The sequence below is a fragment of the Enhydra lutris genome, unplaced genomic scaffold (genome assembly GCF_002288905.1).
Source record: "Enhydra lutris kenyoni isolate GAN:26980312 unplaced genomic scaffold, ASM228890v2 scaffoldscaffold55, whole genome shotgun sequence".
NCBI classification, from domain to species: Eukaryota; Metazoa; Chordata; class Mammalia; order Carnivora; family Mustelidae; genus Enhydra; species Enhydra lutris.
In genome coordinates, this window is record NW_019154139.1 from 8,479,725 (window position 1) to 8,502,009 (window position 22,285).

At 38.7% G+C, this 22,285-nt stretch overlaps 1 protein-coding gene across 2 annotated transcripts in view; it reads right to left on the minus strand.

The window, feature by feature from the left end:
• Positions 1-22,285, minus strand: part of LOC111157487 (trinucleotide repeat containing 6B) — a 185,601-nt gene that overhangs the window by 137,591 nt on the left and 25,725 nt on the right. For both annotated transcript variants that reach the window (XM_022518917.1, XM_022518918.1), the window contains exon 3: positions 8,915-8,982. In XM_022518917.1, the coding sequence (XP_022374625.1) occupies positions 8,915-8,982 (68 nt within the window). The remainder of the gene's footprint in view (positions 1-8,914; positions 8,983-22,285) is intronic.

Sequence of the window (22,285 nt, forward strand, 5' to 3'; positions counted from 1 at the left end):
CTTCACCTCTCCTCCAGCCCCAACTTCCCGGCACAGACATTCCCAGCAGGAAGGGAAACCCAGGCCAAGCGCTCGGGGCTGAGCTTGTCTCCACACCCTCTAGTGATTGTTAACATTTTGGGGAAATAAACACTAGCTTCTCTTCATGACACCTCTGGAGATTTCTGCAGCTGAACTTGTAGTTCTTTACCTATAATTGCTATTTCAAACATTTCAGAAACATTTTGTAACTACACAATAATAATAACATCTCAAAAAAAAAAAAAAAAAAAAAAGCCTAAGACACCAATTTCAAGGAACCAGACAGATACATCTTGCCTTTTGAGTAATGTTTTTCCATAAAGGCAGTTAGTTTGTCCGTAAGCAAAATATAAGCTAAATAATTAAGACTATTATAAAACTAGCTGCAGTTTTCTAAGAACTGCATGATCTACCCTATTCATTGTTGGTTAAAGTCACCACTGGAACCTGTAAGTAGCAGCAACCCACACAGTTTGTATCATTTTCAACTATGAAACACAGAGATCCTGAAGTTACTCTTATTGTAACTAATCCATGGACCAGACATCCAAGAAAAACCTCATGAAATACAATTCAGAACCTATTATGTATGATTCTGAGACTCGGGGGAAAGATGTTTTCAGAGAATTAATTTTTTCAGTCACTTCAATGCAAATTACAAAATTTATTAGCAAGGGATAGTTTCCCAAAGACCTAATACAAAATGTTTATGGTTATGCTAAAATTCCCAGCAGCAAAAATTCCATGAGCATAACTATCATCTACTGAACCTCTTTGTGGCATTTTCAAAATACCAAATAACTTGAAAATAAAACTCATTTCCTTTCTCTTAAAAACATTCAAAGACGATTATATAGAAATCTAACTAGTCTTCTGATGTCCAGTTTACCGCTGTGTAATAATGATGGAGCTTACAAAGAGTTCACTTTGGTACTTGTTAGTAAGTTTATTTCAACTTGTACATATTTCAATAGTTTAAAGAAAAAAAAAAACTGGTGAAAAACTGATGGTAGAACACAGAAATGTTAAAATAAAAACACCTCTTTCCTATGGTCAAATACCAGTTTGTGTTTTGAAGATAATTATGTATAAAATAAGTGACTTGGAAATACTTTTTTTTTTTTTTTCTCTGTGTGTGTGTGTGTTTATTTAGGAAATACTATAGAGCTACCCCATTTTTTTTTTTTTAAACAAGCACCCAAAAGAATGGTTGTGAAAAAACTCAGTATTAAATCTGGTGGTTAAACAGGAAACAATGAATATCCTAATAAAAGGAATCCTTAGTGTAGAGACTGGGGAAGAATAAACTTAAAAGTCGCACTACAGTATAAGAAGAATTGGAGGAAGATAGAGCCAGAAGTTAATGAGTTCCAGTAGGAGCAGAAACAAAGATAAGGTAAGGACAAGCTGTTAGAATTAATGAAAGGTCTGTATAATTAATAAATCAGAAAAATTAAAAGGGCATTTTATAACTAGACATTTAAGTTGGGAGGAATGTAATTAGTAAGAAGAGAATTTAATCAAGACATCGGAGTTAAGACATTTAAAAAATAGCACCTCAAACCCAAAGCCATATTACACCACACGAGACTATAAAGAGCAATGTTGACTCCATAAATTACATTCTTTTCTCCGAATCAATATAAAACTATCTTCAACACTTTGATTTCCATATAGCCTTCCATGCAAACTCTGAACAGATTCTCCCTTAAAAAAGGGAAATCAAAAAAGATGGTACCCCAAGGGTGTTGAAATACAGGAACTGATATAATTAATTCTACCAATAAGCCTAAAAAGGGGATACTGTCTATGTAACACATTATAAAATGAGATTTTTAAAAATTTTAATATGTATGTTTTATTTAAAATAACATATATAAAAATTATCAGTTCAACATAAAATCGATGTAAGTTATTAATTTTACATGATTTTTTATGGTACTAAGTCTTGAAATCCAGGCTGAATTTTGCATTTAAAGTACATTTAAATTTGGTTGCTTTTTTTTTTTTTGTGGCAAAAACACATCAAATTAAATTTACCATCCTAACCATTTTTAAGTGTAAAGCTCAGTAGTGTTAAGTACATTCTCACTGTTTTGCAACAGATCTCTAGAACTTTCTCATCTTGCAAAACATCCATTGAACACCGATTCCCTCTACTCCCTACCCAGAGACCTTGGCAATCCTCACTTTTCCACTTTCTGCTTTTATGATTTTTAACATCAGATACTTCATTTGAGTGGAATCACACAGCATTTGTCCTTATGTGATTGGCTTATTTTGCTTAGCATAATGCCCTCCAGTTTCATCTATATTGTAGCATGTGACAGGATTTCCTTATTTTTAAGGCTTCGTAATATTCCATTATGCGTATATACCACATTTTCTTTACCCACTCATCTCTCAATGGACATTGAGGTTGCCCCACTGCTTGGCTGTTATGAATGCTGCAAGAAACATGGGTGTGCAAATATGTCTCTGAGATCCACTTTGAGAGATTTGTTTTTAATGCTGAATTTTCATAAAATGAACCAAAAGATTCAACAAAATTCAATCAACAAAGATTTACTAGAAAAACTGAATCACTGTAGTATGTTCAAGGCAAATATCTTTTGAGAATGTGAGTCTACTTAAACATGGAGATTTAAAGCTTATTCTTGTTTATAAATTAGATTTTAAGGAAGAAATTGAAAAGAAGCTAAATTCATTAATACAGTTGATCCTTGAACATCACAGGCTTGAAGTGTGTAGGTCCACTTAAATGCAGACTTTTCTTAGTAAGTACAATACAGTGCTGTACATGTACTTTCTCTTCCTTATGATTTTAAAACATTTTTTTCTCTAACATTCTATTGTAAGAATTTAGCATAGAATGTATATAACATACAAAATACATGTCAATTGACTGTTTATATTATCCATAAGGTTTCCAATTAACAGTAGACTACTAGTAGTTAAGCTTTTGGGGAGTCAAGAGTTACCTGTGGATTTCTGACTGTGTGGGGGTCAGTGCCCCTACCTAACTCTCATGTTGTTCAAAGGTCAACTGTACACGAAAACGGGTATTTGGCTGCAAATAATTTACAACATATAATCTGCCTACAAACATCTAGACCATCACTTGCCTCATAAATAAAACCAAATCAAGAGCCTGTCTTGGGTGGAAACATTTTATATAAAATGAGCTTTCAAATAAGCAGAGTCAAACACAATCTATGAGCAACTAGGTGCTTATGCTTTTTGAAAAGCTGTTACAGTTTTATATTTACCCCCGTGTTAAACACATTATGTGATTAATGCTGTGTGAGTTTAATGTAGTAATTATATGGCAATAAACTTAGCTTGTTTGATTTGTTATAGTAGCTCGTAAAGTAAATATCCTCAGAAAAATGATTGTATTAGATATAGTAATAGTTCATAAACCTCATTAAAAAGCAACAATATTGAAACAATATATATACACAAAGTGTTTAAAGCTATACACTCTACTTAATCTTGTTCACACATACATCAGAATCCAGTACAAATGATCTAAATATTAACAATTTAGCACAGATGTTTCTCAATATCAAAAGTCAATTATTATTTTAAAGTCAATTATTATTATTATTATTTTTTAAAGATTTTATTTATTTATTTGACAGACAGAGATCACAAGTAGGCAGAGTAGCTGCAGAGAGAGGAAGGGAAGCAGGCTCCCCACTGAGCAGAGAGCCTGATGTGGGGCTCGATCCCAGGACCCCGAGACCATGACCTGAACCGAAGGCAGAGGCTTAACCCACTGAGCCACCCAGGTGCCCCTAAAGTCAATTATTTTTTAAGAGGGTTTTCTACATGCATAGCTACCCTAACCTGCCTGTTAAAAGAACTTAGCTCCACTGAAATAAACATCAAGGAAATAAAATAATTTTCTCAAAACTTTTGGCACCTATGGTAAAAATGTTAAATGATGAAGCAAAGAAAGTGGCATAGATCAGCTAATAAAAATAATTTTAGTCCTAATCCTTACAAGAATTTGCTCTATGACCTTGACATTCTATTAGCCCTGTATTCCATCTGCCTCCATAAATAAAATAGGCTATTCATACAAACTGAGACCAGTGAATGAGAGCCATTTTGGGAATCAATTTGGAAAAAAATTTAGATCTCTGCCTCACTTCATACACAAAAATGAGTACCAGTTCAATTAAGCTGTAAAGGGAAAGGGGCGCCTGGGTAGCTCTGTTGGTTAAGCAACTGCCTCCAGCTCAGGTCATGATCCCCAGGGTCCTGGGACTGAGCCCTGCACTGGGCTCCCTGCTCATTGGGGACTCTGCTTCTCCCCTCCCTCTGCCCCCCAATCCCGCCCTGGTTCATGCATGTGTTCTCTCTCTGAAACAAAAAATAAAATCTTAAAAAAAAAAAATTTTTTTTTTAAGATGTAAAGGTAAAAAATAAAGCAGGAAAACTGAGGTATTTTATTACATTAGGGCAGGGACAACTTCTCTCAGCAAGCACAAAATATAGAAGCTACAAAGGCTGACTGATTTTATCACATAAAAATGTTTTAACTTTATTAGTATGAAAGATACTCCAATGATAAAAGATAAAAGAAAATATTTAAAACATCTCAGAAGACAAAGGTTAATATCTATATCTTATGAAGGGCTCCCACAAAGCTATCAAAAGAAGCAATCCAATAGAAAAATGGGAATAGGGGCGCCTGGGTGGCTCAGTGGGTTAAGCCTCTGCCTTCGGCTCGGGTCGTGATCCCAGGGTCCTGGGATCAAGCCCCACATCGGGCTCTCTGCTCGGCGGGGAGCCTGCTTCCCCCTCTCTCTGTCTGCCTCTCTGCCTACTTGTGATCTCTCTCTCTCTCTCTCTGTCAAATAAATAAATAAAATCTTAAAAAAAAAAAAAAAGAAAGAAAAATGGGAATAATATGCAAATAAGTTATACATAAAATTCAAAAATCTATGGCCAATAAACTAACAAGAGATATTCCATCTTATTAGTAAGCAGAAAAGAGCAAATTAAAACAATAAAATATTAGGGGTCCTTGGCTGGCTCAGTTGGTGGAACACATGACTTTTGATCTTGAGGTTGTAAGTTCAAGCCCCATGTTGGGTGTAGAGATTACTTTAATAAAACAACAACACACATAATAAAATATAAGAATGGCAAAAATTTCAGGATAAGTAATTTTATTGTCATCAAAGATGAGGAGAAATGGGCATTCTTATACACTATTTATGGAAGGCATCATGGGTATATAGCTTCTTTAGAAGGCAATTTGCTAATAGCTACCTTCATGCAAAAAAAAAAAAAAATCCTATGAACTGACAGTTCCATCTCTAGAAATTTATTCCATAGAAATACACCTGTGAATAAAGATATAAGAATTAAGGATGTTCAATAAAATATTATTTGTAATAATCAAAGAAGTAGAGACCACCAAAATATCTACTGGAGAAGAATGATTATAGTCCATCCATTCAACAAAATGTTCTGTAAATGTTTAAGAGAATGAAAGAGGCTGTGTAAGATGCCAAATTAAAAAAGCAAGCCACAGAAGAATAATGTTGGGTAAAAAAATTCCTATTTAGTTATTATAAGATATACAGAAAATGGGGTGCCTGGCTGGCTCAGATGGTAGAACGTCCAACTCTTGATCTCAGGGTTGTGAGTTCCAGCCCCACGTTGGATGCGGAGCCTACTAAATTAAAAGACTAAATAAATAAATAAATAAATAAATAAATAAATAAAATATACAGGAAGTGTTTACGAGGATTAGGAGGCGAAGATGGGTAAAAGAGTCTCGCTTTTATTCCTATATTTACATTTACCATTTGAATGTTTTATGACAAGCATGTACAGTTGCCCCTTAAACAACATGTGGGTTGGGGCGCTGACTCCCCCACACAGTTGAAAACCTGCGAATTATTTCTGATTCTCCAAAACTTAACTATGCATAGCCTACTGCTGATTGGAAACCTTACTGATAGCTAACTGTCAACAACTACTTTGTATGTTATATGAATTCTGTACTATATTCTTACAATAAAGTATGCAAAAGAAAGTGTTTTATTGATTGATTGATTTTTAAAGATCTCATTTATTTGACAGAGAGTGAGACAGCACAAGCAGAAGGAGAGGCAGAGGGAGAGGGAGAAGCAACTCCTCACTGAGCAGGGAGCCAAAGGCAAATGGTTAACTGATTGAGCCACCCAGGTGCCCCCAAAATGTTTTATTTTTTGTTTTGTTTTGAGTTTTTATTTAAATTTTAGCTAGTCAACATATATAGTGTAGGGGCACCTGGGTGGCTCAATTAGTTAAGTTTCCATCTCCTGATCTCAGAGTTGTGAGTTTAAGACTCCAACTGGGCTCCACGCTAGGTGTGAAGCCCACTTAAAAAAAACAAAAACAAAAACAAACAAACAAACAAGCAAAACCATAGTACAATATTGGTTTTAAGAGTAGGATTTAGTGAAGAAAATGTTTTAAGATCATAAGGAAAAGAAAGTACATTTACAGCACTTTCCCATATTTTTCTGGCTCAGTCAGAAAAGCATGCAACTCTTGATCTTAGGGTTGTGAGTTTGAGCCCTATGTTGGGTGTAGAGATTACTAAAAATAAATAAACTTAAAAAAAAATTCCATGTATAAATGGACTTGCACAATTCAAACCCGTGTTGTTCAAGAGCCAACTGTGTTATTTTTAATAATTTAAAAAAAAATAAAAGAATAAGCAAGAATTTCACAAGTTATTTGGCAACGTGTACACGCCCAGGATCTAGAATGTAGTATTTAGTTCCCAGATCCTACTACCCAGGATTCAATCATCCTCTGCCAACTGCAGTTCTGAGATACCAAAATCATCATCATCATCATCATCATCATCATCATCATCAAAAGACCACATCGCCTTTGGACCCCACTCCCACAGAAGAGCTGGACAGGTCTATGGGAGGAACATCTAGTGAGAAGCACCATTTCTGCTTTATCATTTCAATATATGACAGCAGATCAGGCTCAGGAAGAAAAATAAAACAAAACCAGACACAAAACAAAACAGGATTCATCTGTGAAAAGGCAGTATGAGACTCACGAAAACAAAACAAGGTAAGGACACAACACAAGTCCGCGGGGCTGTCTGAAGCTCTAAAAGAAGCACCGTTTGTGTAACACAGAACTTGTGGGAGAATCTGCTCCCGGGATGCCTTCTGAATACCTAGAGAGGCTGATACAGGATAGGGGTTACTGGAGCAGGTTTTTAAAGATAAAGACTAGTTTGTTTGGGAAATGGATACCCTCTGGAGAACAGAACTTTCATCTGTGCTTTAAAAATAGGCTTAATGCCATTTTCATTGCTTCCCCCACCTCCCTCTTATCCATGAGGCTTTGATCTTAACACCAGTACTTTTCGGAAACACGGCTCCCAAGGTTGGCAAAGGATTTGGGTTCAGGAGATACTATAAAACACTTTAATGTCAGAAAGATCCAGGTTCAAATCCTAACTTCCATTTCAAGCTGCATTCCCATGGACAAGTTACCTATCACGACCCTGGAATAAAATGGTACACTGTCACGAACAGAAATAACATCAACAGCATCTAAGCAATGTACCTTGTGCACAGAAAACCCTAATCAAACGGGAGGTATCATTTTTATATTATAAGACCTCTGACCAGAGTGTAGGGTTGGGGGAGTGGGCAAGAGGATGGGAGAAATGTCCAAACTGTTCCTGTAATTCCACGGGGACTCAATGTTTGGCATTCCACTTTGTTAAAGATGAAATGACTCCATGAGTCCATGTAGAATATAAGTGCATTTGACAGAATACAGCAAAGTTAGGATTTATATTGTAAGCTATTTTAAAAACTGCCTGGTTAGCAAATTAAACCAGCTGTGAAAATATCCTGGTTTCCATTCACAACAAATATAAGATAAACATTCTCCTTAATGAACCTGGCCTTGTGGCAGCACAGCATACTCTGCATAATTCATTCCTAAGGGTTTCGGAGACATCATTTTCGTAAGACAGACCAAAACTAAACTATTTCCTAAGGAAAAGGAAAAGAAAAGAAAAAAAAAAGATGAGAGAGGAGTTTCTTTCTACAGATTTTCAGTAAATTCCACAAATCGTTGTCCCATTTAGCTTAGGAGACTACAGTCTGAATAAAAGAAGTTCTGTCAATACTTCAGGCCAGCCTTAACTGTGCTTCCTTTAAAAGGGCATATGAAACACCAGTCTTCTCTGCAACACAATTTTTCAAGTTCTGGGGCAAAGGGAGGAGAAAAATCTGCTCATGGTCTCCAAAAAGCTACTCCGAGGACTCCCAATTTAAGATTTAAAACTGATCACTCTTTGAGAAGTCAGGGGAGAGATCCTGAATTATTTAGAATGTTGGCTAAGTTATATTATTTATGATTGCTGTTCCTTTAGGGAAACAATTTGTTATTTAAACAGAGAACAGAAGTATAAATAACTAAATGAAATAGAATTTCAGGAAGTGCTATACAAATAAATTCATACTTGGAATGCAGGGAAAGTCTATTCATTTAGTGCACTTCATAAAGACATAGCTAAGAAAAGAATATAACATTTTAAACTTCTTTGGAAATCAACCAGACTGAATTAGTTCAAATTGGAACATCCTGAGCCTTAAAGCCTTTGCTAAAGTGTAACACAAATTTTGATTAGCCAAGTGTGAAAAACTACAAAGCCAACTTTCCTGTCCCTCCAGTAAGTCTGTCTATAAATAGAAGCAAATGCATTACCAGCCACCAAAACACCTGGTGAGTTCCAGTGTGCCCAATGTATGCATCCTCTGCAAACGTGCTCTCAGCATGTTTAACCAAAGTACTTCTGAAGATCTGTAATAGGACCCTTTTTAAATAAACTGTGACTCACTGTTTGCTTTCTTCACCAGGAGGTGGAGTCTTGCCATGCCCTTCCATTACAAAATCCTCCTGTTCCACCTGCAAAAGGCAAGCACCACAGGTCAGCAGTAGTCAGTAACTAAGATACAGCTCACTCAAACTTTCAGGGCCTGCCCCGTGCACAACCACATGGCCACTGCCCTCTGTTGCCTGGTCCAGAAGCCTGGGCCAGTGCCTTTCAATCTCCAGGTTTGCTCAAGGCATCTCTCCTAGATTTGCAGAACAGAAAAGGAAGTATGTTGACTTGGAACTCACATAACTATAACAACAAAAAAAAATTTACATCTGGAATATAATAAAGAATTGCTATGAATCAATAAGAAAAAGACACGGAACCAGAAAATTTTACAAAATAACCAAGTAGGAATTTTACTGAAGAGGATGCACAAATGAAAAGATATTCAGTCTCATGTCAACCAGGAAAATGCAAATTAAAACCACCAAGAGATACCATTTCACAATTACCAGGCTGGCTAAAATTAAAAAGTTGGGCAATACCAAGTGTTGGCAAGGGGACGGAACAACAGCAACACTCATCTACTTACGGTGGGAAGAAAAATTGGTGCAACTGCTTTTCAAAAGTTTGTCACTAGCTGGTACATTGGACTATGTATGTACTGTACAAACTAGTGGCTGCACCTCTGGATAAATACCGTAGAGAAACTTTTACACATATATAGAAATATTTCTTGTAGAATTACTTTAAACAGAAAAAAAGCAAACATCCATCAACAGAAAAATAAATAAATATACTATGGTGTTTTCAGAACAACAACACTATACTATATGAAAAGGAATTAACTAGCTACACACTGCAACCTAGATGAGTTACAAAAACACAATATTGGGGGCACCTGGGTGGCTCAGTGGGTTAAAGCCTCTGCCTTCGGCTCAGGTCATGATCCCAGAGTCCTGGGATCGAGCCCCGTATCGGGCTCTCTGCTCAGTGGAGAGCCTGCTTCCTCCTCTCTCTCTCTCTCTCTCTCTGCCTGCCTCTCCGCCTACTTGTGATCTCTCTCTCTCTCTCTGTCAAATAAATAAAATCTTAAAAAAAAAAATTTAAAAAAAAACACAATATTGGGTGAAAAAACAAATCATAAAAGAATACATAGGCAGTATAATTCCATTACATAATGTTCAAATATACACATTTAAAAACTATATATATGGGGGCGCCTGGGTGGCTCAGTGGGTTAAGCCGCTGCCTTCGGCTCAGGTCATGATCCCAGGTCCTGGGTTCGAGCCCCACATCGGGCTTTCTGCTCAGCAGGGAGCCTGCTTCCTCCTCTCTCTCTGCCTGCCTCTCTGCTTACTTGTGATTTCTCTCTGTCAAATAAATAAATAAAATCTTTAAAAAAAAATAAAATAAAATAAAAACTATATATATGAATGTATATATAGATGTATATATGTGTATATATAGTTTTTATTTTTATTACTTTTTAAGAAGATTATTTATTTATTCACTTATTTGAGAGCAAGAGAATGAGAGAGAGGGTGAGAGCACGAGATGGGGGAGAGTCAGGGGGGAAGCAGATTCCCCCCTGTTCAGTGGGGAGCCCGATGTGAGGCTGGATCCTATGACTCCAGGTTCACGACCTGAGCTGAAAGCAGTCGCTCAACCAACTAAGCCAGGTGCCCCTATGTACAGTTTTTAAAACTATTTTATTACTTTTAAAATATTTTATTTATTTATTTGACAGAGAAAGCAGGAGAGCACAAGCAGGGGGAGCAGCAGAGGGAGTGGGAGAAGCAGGCTCCCCAGCTGAACAGGGAACCTGATTCGGGGTTCGATCCCAGGACCCTGGGATCATGACCTGAGTTGAAGGCAGAAGCTTAACCATCTGAGCCACCCAGGTGCCCCTAAAAACTATTTTTAAAAAATGAATGACAAAATTAAAAAATTAAAAACAAACACACATACACACACAAAAAAATGAATGACATACAAAATGTAGGCTAGTGATTGTCTTAGGAAGGGGCATATGCAAGGTCCTGGGGTATGCCTGTGGTTTACTTCTTGGCCTGTGTAGAAGTTATATGGGTATCTGCTTTATAATTATTCTTTTAACTATCCATTTCTTTCTTTTATATATGTATGGTTTATTTCTCAGTACAAATTTCAAGAGGGAAAAAAGCATTTTACCATTCCAAATGGTTTATTGATCTGGAAGATCAGTTACAGAGACAGAGCTACCTCCACAAATGGGGATTGTCTGTCTGTCCTATGAAGACTCTTCCAAAAGGCAAAACTTAAGAAAAAATCAGATATATTCAAGGAAATAGATAGGACTATTCCCAACTTAGAAAAATAGTTATAGGACCTAATAAGCTAAAAGACAGACAACAGTAATGTAGACACATAAAATACAATGAAGCCCAAAGAAAACAAAAGGCCTTCCAATTCTGTCATCCCCAGTCTTCATTTCTTAAGAAGATGGGGCAATATTAAGAGGCTAAGTTTCAAAAAAGACGGAAAAATTAAGAGGTGTTCGTAATTTCCATTAAAGAAACCAGAGGAAGCATACACAAGAATAATGAAAGACACATGCTGTGCATACTGTAAAATTCAAACCAGGTTCTGACTTTATTCTTAGGAACTTCCTCACTCTGCAGCCTATGGGACTTCTCCCATCCTAAACTTACACTTAGGATGTAAAAACTCTAGAAGAAAAAATTATAATTATAATTATTGCAGAGGGACACTTAATGAGGAGCTTGAGATGACCTGGTTGTGTTATAAGAGTGTCCAGGTATATTTTTGAAAATCACTGTGTTGCGCATTTTATGGACTTAACTATATAAATGTGCCTTAGTTAGGAAAAACAGGTGACAAACTGTTTATGTTTATTAAGTTTCTTGCAAGCACAAGCATCAATTATTTTCTTGAAGACAAGAATGACTATTCTCTTAATTATATGTATTATGGAAATTTCTTGATCCTTCATCTTTAAAAATTCTCTCCAATTAAAGAGCTCTAAGAAAAAAAAAGAGCTCTAAATTGTGCACCTTGGCCTCTGCTTAGTAGTTTGGTTTTTTTTTCCCAAAAAGGTTTATCTAGAAACAACTTCTAGTTAAGTACAGTAAGAAGAAGATCGAAAAGCCCACAGCTTTGACAATCTCTTCCATGTGGGCTCCCAATCCTTAACTCCAGCCCCCATGTTATGCACACTAGTCTTCTCTGCTTAGATGGCCCAATAAATTCCAAAGGAAATATCACCTTTGTCCTCAAATTTCCTCTTCTTTGTATATCCCCTATGTCTCCAAATGGTACCATCATTCACTAAGATCCCCAAACATGAAACCTATACAGGTATGCCGCACTTTTCAAAAGTCTGTGTTATACCACTTCACTTTCACAAAAGACCTATGTTAATACCTATTTTTGCTAAAAACAACAAAAATCTGGAAAGGATTTTCGCTTTTTTACAAACGAAGGCAAAAAGCAAAGTAGCGTTCCATGCTGGTCTTGCAGCCAACAGTTACAGAGCAGTGCGCGCCCTGAGCGGCAGTCAGGGGCACCACCAGTCTCCCTCCCTAGGACTTCCCGAGGGCTCAGCATCTCAGCATCCTGCTGCTAGAGCTTTTAACTTTGTGAGCATATGTGCTTTATCTCCAGTTATCCTGTGTGTCCGTTAGCAAGATGTGTCTTGAAGTATCGGAAAAGCCTAGGAGAGGTTATTTTCTGGGTTTGGGAATGCGCCAAGATTTTCCCATATGAAAAAATGGTCATCGTTTCTTGGTTTTATACAACATTTGGACTTAGGAAAGATTTCATAGGAAAGCTCTACCTTCAGGTAGCAGGAGAATCCTGTCATCACACAAGAATCCAAGGTTCCCTCCTTAACCCTACATCCTATTAATCACCAAGTATTGTGGCTTTCACCTCTTAAATAGCTCTCACATCCACCACCCCTTCTTTATTCTCTTTCACGGCCATAGTTAAAAGCCAGCTTCTCTAAATCTCACTACTACACAAGCCTTCTCAGTGGTCTTTGTGCCTCCAGGTCCCATCTTATTTTAATACATCCTCCAAACCTTTTCCGTCAAGTGGGCTTTGTAAATGCAAATCTGACTGCATTGCTCTCCTTGAAATTCTTCAGTAGTGCTCCATCACCTACCTGGAGGGATAAAAGTTCAGCTCTTTTGTCTAAACAATCTTTTCATCTGCCTCTGCCTCACCCACTCTGAACCCCTGGTGGGGGCATACAACTCCTTAGCCCTCTGTGCATTTACATGAACTGCTCCCTCGTGCCTAGAAGCCCTGGTCTTCTGCCCACATGCAGTTCAAATTCTACTCACTCCCTTAAGTGTCAATTCAAATGCCTTTCCCTGGAAGACACCATCTCCTGCAGCAGGGTTCACAACTTTTCTCAGTCTCCATCACCTCGAAGACAATAAAAACGGTCCAGAGAGATCACTGCCCCTTACTGCCACTTTTTTTTCTCATGTTTTTCTCATGTCCACTTCCTGTTTTTCTCATGTCCACTTTCTGTCCCTTCCCTTATTATTTTTCCTACAAATTTCATGAACACTTTCGGACTTAGTTTGATGATCTCTACCACTCCGCCTCCTTGACTTCATCTGCAGGAGTTGCAAGATTTTTTTTTTTTTTTTTTTTTAAAGTAGGCTCCATGGCCAGCTTGGGGCTCAGTGCGGGGCTTGAACTCACAACCCTGAGATCAAGACCTGAGCTGAGATCAAGAGTTGAAAGCTTTATCGACTGAGCCACCCAGGCACCCCTCGAGATTTTTATACATAAAATTTATACCATGTCTTCACCTTTCTCCCACTACCATTCATTCATTCAACCAAAGTTTACTCAGCACATATTACACACTAGGTGCTGGGCGTCGGTGCCCTCAAAAAGCTTGCAGATTAGTGAGAAAGACAAACAAAAACCAGTCAATTACCAGCATTGTATGGTGACAGATGTAGCTAAACTTGTGGTGAGCACAGCAGCATAACGTACAGACCTGTGGGATCACCTGAAACTAATGGAACATGGTGTGTTGACTATACTCCAATTAAAAAAAGACAAAACATGACCATACAGTGGAAGAAAGCAACACGAGGATACAGGAAGGGCGCCTGGCACAGCCTCAAGGAGTCAGACACACTAAACCACCCCAGGCAGGCGACTTCCCTCCTTCCTAAATTCAGCTAGGGAACGGGCAGGACCCAAGCTGCCCCATGCCAACATCCCTCAATTCTGAAATAGGACTCAGGCCACAAGCTCCCCTTGCACTCGCTCCCTCCATCTGAACCTGGGAAGAGTCACTCTAACTTCTAGTTCTGCTGTTGGTCCTCAGAGTCCATTCAGAGGCTCCTTGATGGGTATTTGAGTGCTTTTTCTGCTCAGTGCCCTAGATTTGCTCAACACCAACTTGTTTTTAGGGTATTTCTGTCCTACCAATCCCTTAATTTCTTCTCTTCTGCTCTGGGAATACAGAGCAGAGCTGGAGAAAGTTACAAAACTGGTTCCTTTTCAACCCTACGCCAATTAACTTCCAGTCAGTGCTCGTACGTCAGCGCCTGGCCTGCAAAGCCCTTCACTCATTCTGTACCTTTCCACTCTCCTCCAAGATTCCAAACCCATCCATAAGGCGTCCTCCTTAGTCTGGCCTTTCTGAAGATTATCCTGAAAGCCTGTCCCACACATGGATGCCCCTGGTTTCTTCTTGTCTGGATTATGCAGATGAACCTACATCTTTACCCACTTCCCCCCACTCCACTGCTCTGCCAGGCTCCCCTCACTGCCTGAATTCTAGATGCATGACCCACACCACACCACCTCCAAGAAACTCTTCCTTTCAAGTAAATCCATCCCCTCAACTGACAAATACTTTATAATCTCTTCTGTTCTGAAAAATTATTTTGGCCTTGTGATACCCTCCAGATATCTTCCTGTTTTCACTCTTCCCTTTACTATCCAAATTATTAAGAGAATAAACAATACTCCATTTCTTCCATGTTCTCATCACTGATCTGATAAAACACTGGTTGCCTGATTAAACTGTTATTGAAGTAACATACATATGAATTTCTTTTTTTTTTTTTTTTAGATTTTATTTTTTTGAGAGAGAGACAGAAGGAGCATGAGGGGGGAGGGGAAGAGGGAGAGGGAGAAGCAGACTCCCCACTGAGCAGGGAGCCCAACTCAGGGCTTGATCCCAGGACCCAGGGATTATGACCTCGGTCGAAGGCAGACACAACTGACAGAGCCCCCAGGCGCCCCTATATGATTTTAAAAGTCAAATAATACCACCAGGCTTATAGACAAAAATAGCACTCTCCTCTGGTGACCCCCCCTGCCTCCATGGATTGCTTCTTCCCCATCCTCCCAATTTAAGTCACCGTATTTGTTCAAATCAATATTCAGTGCTAACCGTGCTGTTACTAAGTAAATAACAGATACAGCTGAATCATACAGAATAGTGTAATTAAATTTGCTTTCCTTGTACAATTTTCCGTTTTCTGTGGAACTAACAATTACTACTTTCTCTTCTTACACTTTCTTTCAATTTGGAGGGGGGGGCTTAGTATTTATTATGTATTTTTCACTAATTCATCCTCAAACTCTCCAACAAAGCTATAAATCTCCTCTTAATAAATTCAAACACTTCAGGTAATCTACCAATTTCATCCCAGTCTGGGAGACATCCCTCAGGGGTTTTCTCCTGTCCCAGTCTGGATTGTTTGCTCTCTAGGCCACTAAAGAGCTGACACAGGGATGTCTTCTCCCCTTCATCTCTGAAATTCCTGGCGTTCTGTCTCCTACCCAGGAGCATCTGTTCCCCAGATCCTTTGTCTTCTTTCATGGTCTACTCCCTGGTTTAGGTGGCACATATTCCAGTGATTTCCTGATAAAAGGTATACGGAAAGTAAATTTTTTGAGATCTTGAATGACTGAAATGTCCTTATTTTATCCATATGTATAACTGACATACAGAATTTTTTTTTTATCCACATACATAACTGAATTAGAAGTTCAAGTTAGTGAACTTTTTCCCTTCACACTTTTGAAGTGATGCTGCAGTGTCTTCTAGTTTCCAGAGTTACGATATAGAAATCTGACAGTATTCTAAATTCTAATGTTTCGGATACAACCTGTTTCTTTTCCAGAAACTTTTAGTGTCTTCTACCTCTCCTGTGTTCCGCAAATGCAAACCACAAAGTATGGTTCTTTTTTTATTTATTGAGCTTCTGGGTAGGTACTTGCACTCTAGAAACTCAGATTCTTCAGGTTTAAGACATTTTCTCTACTTATTTTGATAATTTCATCCCCTCCACAAATTCCTTACTCAGTGTTGAGTTTTTGGGTTGATCCATAAATTTTCTTCTTTTCTCTCCAATTTTATCTCTCTGGCTTTTTCCTTTACTTTCTGGAGAGTCTCTCAACTTCACCTTCCAACACTTCTAATATTTAAAAGAATTTCTGTACTGTGACTTAATTTTTGAAAGCTCTTTCTTGTTCTCTGAATACTTTTTAATAGTACTGCTCTTATTCCATGATTATAATACCATCTTTTATCTCTGAAAATATTAGAGTGTTTTTGTTTTAATTTTCTTCTGCTCCATATATTACCTTGTTTCCTCCAAGTTCCTCTTTTATATTTGCTTTGGTCACTATCCTCCAGTCATAGTTTATCAGATGCCTAGTCATCTTTGGCCATTTGCTGATACTTACGAGGTAAGTCGGAAAGAACTCAGGAGTACTCTTTGTATGCAGAGAAGAGAGGGATATCCTCCCTGGATATCAGGGGACCTGGATATCAGGAGGGAACCTGGCCATTTCACTGGGAGAACTCTCAGGTGTCTACCTCTATATATTCCTTTTCTCCCTCTTTGGGCTTTTCAGTTACCCAGAGAGGTACCTTTTAATTCTCAGCCTGACTGGTATAAGTCTGACTGTCAGTGTTCTGGGACTGAATTTGGGAAGACAGCTGGCATGATCTCACATCAGTCAATCATCACTGACTTAGAATCTTTCTGCTTTGAGTTGGATACCTTCCCTCCACTTTGAGCCTTGCCATGGCACAAGAGGGAAAGCTATCCATCTGGGATGTGCAGGGCAGGATACCAGGGGGCTTTGCTCCTTGTAAATTCTTCAACCAATGCGGCTGTTGTCAGTGTCACTCCAAAAGCTGTTTGGCTCTCAAAATTTTGTTGTCATTTCTTATGTTTCATATACTCTTCCATTCACTTTTTTTTTTTTTTGGTGGATTTATGCTTGCTAAAATAATTTCAGTGGAGTTTTAGAAGGGAGTGGAGACTAATAACTAGGTTTAATCTACCATGTCCAGATCTACTCTTCAAACTCTTTTATCTCTTCTTTTCCCCCTCTATCAAAATTGCTTTATTTGGGGTGCCTTGGTGGCTCTGTCCATTAAATGTCTGACTCCTGATTTTTGGCTCCGGTCATGATCTCAGGGTTGTGAGATCGAGCCCCATGTTGGGTTCTATGCTGGGTGTGGAGCCTGCTTAGGATTTTCTTTCTCCCTCTGCCCTTCCCCCACCTCTCTCTCTCCCTCTCTCTCTAACCCCTCCCCCCAAACTGCTCTACTTAATGTCACCAATAAATATTTGTTGGTTGCCTCCTTCTTTAAAATATTATTTGAAGGGCGCCTGGGTGGCACAGTCAGTTACGTGTCTGCCTTCGGCTCAGGTCATGATCCCAGGGTCCTGGGATCGAGCGCCATGTCAGGCACTGGCTCAGCGGGGAGTCTGCTTTTCCTACTCCCTCTGCCTCCTGCTTGTGCTCTCTCTTGCTATCTCTCTCTCAAATAAAATGTTGTTGGTTTTTTTTATTTAAGATTTTATTTATTTATTTGACAGAGATCACAAGCATGCAGAAAGGCAGGCAGATAGGGGGGTGGGGAAGCAGGCTCCCTGCTGAGCAGAGAGCCTGATGCGATGTGGGACTCAGTCCCAGGACCCTGAGATCATGACCTGAGCTGAAGGCAGAGGCTTAACCCACTGAGCCACCCAGGCACCCCAAAATCTATTGTTTTTAAAGATTCTATTTATTTACTTGTCAGAGAAAGAGAGAACACAAGCCGGCAGAGCTGCAGGCAGAGGCAGAGAGAGAAGCAGGCTCCCTGCTGAGCAAGGAGCCCGATGCAGGACTCGAACCCAGGACCCTGGGATCATGACCTGACCCGAAGGCAGCTGCTTAACCAACTGAGCCACCCAGGTGTACTGTCAAATCAAATCTATTTAAAAAATAAAAATAATTATTTGAAAATTTAAGTTTTATGAGGTATAGCTGACATATATGAAACTATATATAGAGCATACTATTTGATAAATTTTGACATATGTATATACCCATGAAATTGTCATCACAATCAAGAAAATAAAAATTTTTGCCACTCTTAAAAGTTTCATTATGCACTTCCCTTAAATTTAAAAAATGAGCAATTGTCCCCTCCTGCTCTCCCTCCCTGGGCAACCACTAATATGGTTTCTGTCGTTATAGATTAGTTTGCAGTTTCTAGAGTATATATACTTGGAATTGCACAGGAGTACTCCTTCTTTCTTTCTTCCTTCTTCTTTATTTTTTTTGGTCTAGCTCCTTTTGATTAGCGAAATTACTTCAAAACTCATGCACAGTCTCATGTATCAGTAGTTCATCTCCCTTTCACAGCTGAGTATCATTCCGCTGCATAGAATCTACAATTTGTTTTCCGGTCATCTGTTTGATGGATGCCTGTGTTGCTTCCAGATTTGAGCTATTACGAAAAGCTACTATGAACATAATTTAGAAGTTTTTGTATGGATATATGCTTTCTTTTTCTTTGGGTAAATACTTAATACTCAGCAGTGTGTATCTGTTTACTACAGATGCTACAACAAATTACCACAGCTCGTGTGTTTTCAGTAACAGCAATTTATTATCTCATGCAGACCTAAAAGCTAGAAGTGGGACATGAAGAAGGGCATTGGTTCCTTCACAGGGCTGTGAGGGAAGGATTTGTTCCAGGTCTCTCCCCTTGGCTGACAGATGGCTGTCTTCATGTTCGCATGGCATTCTCCCTCTGTGTATGTCTCTATGTCTAAATTCCCGTTTTATTTTATTTGTTTCAAGATTTTTCCATTTATTTGAGAGAGAGAGAGAGAGAGAGAGAGAAATCACAAGTGGAGGAGAGAAGCAGAGGGAGATGGAGAAGCAAACTCCTAGCTGAGCAGGGAACCCAGTGTGGGGCTTGATCCCAGGACTCTGAGATCATGACGTGAGCTGAAGGCAGATGCTTAAGTGACTAAGCCACCCATGTGCCTCTAAATCTCCCCCTTTAAAAAACACAATAGTCACACTGGATTATGACCCACCCTAATGACTTATTTTAATTTGATTACCTCTGTGGAGACCCTATCGCCAAACAAGGTCAATTTTGAGGTAATGGGGGTTAAGACTTCCAACACGTTAATTTGGGGATAGGGACTAGACAGGGAAAACAATTCAGCCTCTAACAGTGGAACAGTAGGATCATATGGTAGCTGTATGTTTAACTTTTTAACACTCTCTATTTTCCAAAGTGGCTGCAGCATTTTTATCTCCCCACCAGCAGTGTTCGAGAGTTCCAGTTCCTCATACCTCACTTGGTATGGTAAGTCTTTTTAACTTCACCTATTCTAATTGTGGCTTTAATAACATTGACACTGAACATCTTTTCACAAGCTTCTTTGCCATCCATTCTCTGGTAAAGTGCCATTCAAATTTTTGAGCATTCTTTTAAGCAGCTTTATTTCTCTCTCTCTTCTTAAACAATAAGCTCTATGCCAAATGTGGGGCTTCAATTCACAACCCCAAGATCAAGAGTTGCATGCTCTATCAACTGAGCCAGCCAGGGACCCCTAAGTATCTTTACTGAGATATAATTTACATACCATAAAGTTCACCTGTTTAAAGTATACAATTCAATGGCTTTTAATATATTCATAGAATTGTGCAATTATCACCACAATCCAATTTTAGAACATTTCTATCATCTCAAAATGGAAATTTGTCCTTATTGGCAGTCACTCCCCATTTTCCCTCCCTTCATCCACCTTTCCAGCACCAGATAATGGCTAATCCAGCACCAGATAATGGCTAATCTACTTCTGTCTCTACAGATTTGCCTGTTCTGAACATTTCATGTATAAATGAAGTCATACAGTATGTGCTGTTTGTGTTTGTCTGCTTTCCCTGAGCATAATGTTTTTCTTTTTTTTTAAATTAACATGTATTATTTGTTTCAGGGGTACAGGTCTGTGACTCATCAGCTTACACAATTCACAGCACTCACCACAACACGTACCCTCCCCAGTGTCCATCACCCAGCCACCCCATCACTCCCACCCCTCTCCACTCCAGCAACCCTCAGTTTGTTTCCTCAGATTAAGTCTTTTAGGGTTTGTCTCCCTCTCTGGTTTCATCTTGTTTCATTTTTCCCTCTCTTCTCCTATGATCCTCTGTCTTGTTTCTCAAACTCCTCATTATGAGTGAGATCATATGATAATTGTCTTTCTCTGATTGACTTAATTCACTTAGCATAATACCCTCTAACTCCATCCACGTCATTGCAAATGGGAAGTTTCATTTTTTCTTTTCTTCTTTTTGATGGCTTCATAGTATTTCCATTGTATATATATATATCACCTCTTCTTTATCCATTCATCTGCTGATGGACATCTAGGCTTTTACCATAGTTTGGTTACTACTTGTACCAGCTATACCATTGCTGATATAAACATTGGGGTGAATGTGCCCTTCTGGATCACTACATTTGTATCTCTGGGGTAAATACCCAGTAGTGCAATTGCTGGGTTGTAGGGTACCTCTATTTTCAACTTTTGCGGAACCTCCATACTGTTTTCCAGAGTGGCTGCACCAGCCTGCATTCCCACCAACAGTGCAGGAGGGTTCCCCTTTCTCCGCATCCTTGCCAACATCTGTCATTCCCTGAATTGTTAATTTTAGCCATTCTCACTGGTGTGAGGTGATATCTCATTGTAGTTTTGATTTGTATTTTCTTGATGCCGAGTGATGTTGACCAATTTTTCATGGGTCTGTTGGCTATTTGGATGCCTTCCTTGCACTAATGTCTGTTTATGTCTTCTGCCAATTTCTTGATTGGATTATTTGTTCTTTGGGTGTTGAGTCTGATAAGTTCTTTATAGATTTTGGATACTAGCCCTTTATCTGATATGTCATTTGCAAATATCTTCTCCCATTCTGTTGTCTTTTGGTTTTGTTGACTGCTTCTTTTGTGGTGCAAAAGCTTTTTATCTTGATGAAGTCCCAATAATTCATTTCTGCCCTTGTCTTTGGCGATGTTTCTAGGAAGAAGTTGCTGCGACTGAGGTTGAAGAGGTTGCTGCCTGTGTTCTCCTCAAGGATTTGGATGGATTCCTTTCTCACATTTAGGTCTTTCATCCATTTTGAATCTATTTTATGTGTGGTGTAAGGAAATGGTCCAGTTTCACTCGCCTGCATGTGGCTGTCCAATTTTCCCAACACCATTTGTTGAAGGGGCTGTCTTTTTTCCATTGGACATTCCTTCCTGCTTCGTCGAAGATTAGTTGACCATAGAGTTGAGTGTCCTTTTCTGGTCTCTCTATTCTGTTTCATTGATCTATGTGTCTGTTTTTGTCCCACTATCATACTGTCTTGATGATTACAGCTTTGTAACAGATCTTGAAGTCCCACATTGTGATGCCATGAGCTTTGGTTTTCTTTTTCAACATTCCTCTGGCTATTTGGGATGTTTTCTGGTTCCATACAAATTTTAGGATTATTTGTTCCATTTCTGTGAAAAAAGTTGATTGTATTTGATAGGGATTGCATTAAATGTGTAGATTGCTCTAAGCAGCATAGACATTTTCACAGTATTTGTTCTTCCAATCACATTATCTGCAAAGAGAGTTTGACTTCTTCTTTGCTGATTCGGATGCCTTTTATTTCTTTTTGTTGTCTGATTGCTGAGGCTAGGACTTCCAGTACTATGTTGAATAGCAGTGGTGATAGTGGACATCCCTGCCATGTTCCTGACCTTAGGGGAAAAGCTTTCAGTCTTTTTTTCCCATTGAGAATGATATTTGCTGTGGGTTTATCATAGATGGCTTTGATGATTATGAGGTATGTACCCTCCGTCCCTACACTGTGAAGAGTTTTGATAAAGAAAGGATGCTGTACTTCATCAAATGCTTTTTCCACATCTATTGGGACTATCATATATTCTTTTATTAATGTATTGTATCACACTGATATAAGGAATGCCACCCAGCTTTCTTTTGCTGTCCATTAGCATGGTAAATGGTTTTCCACCCCCTTGCTTTAAATCTGGAGATGTCTTTG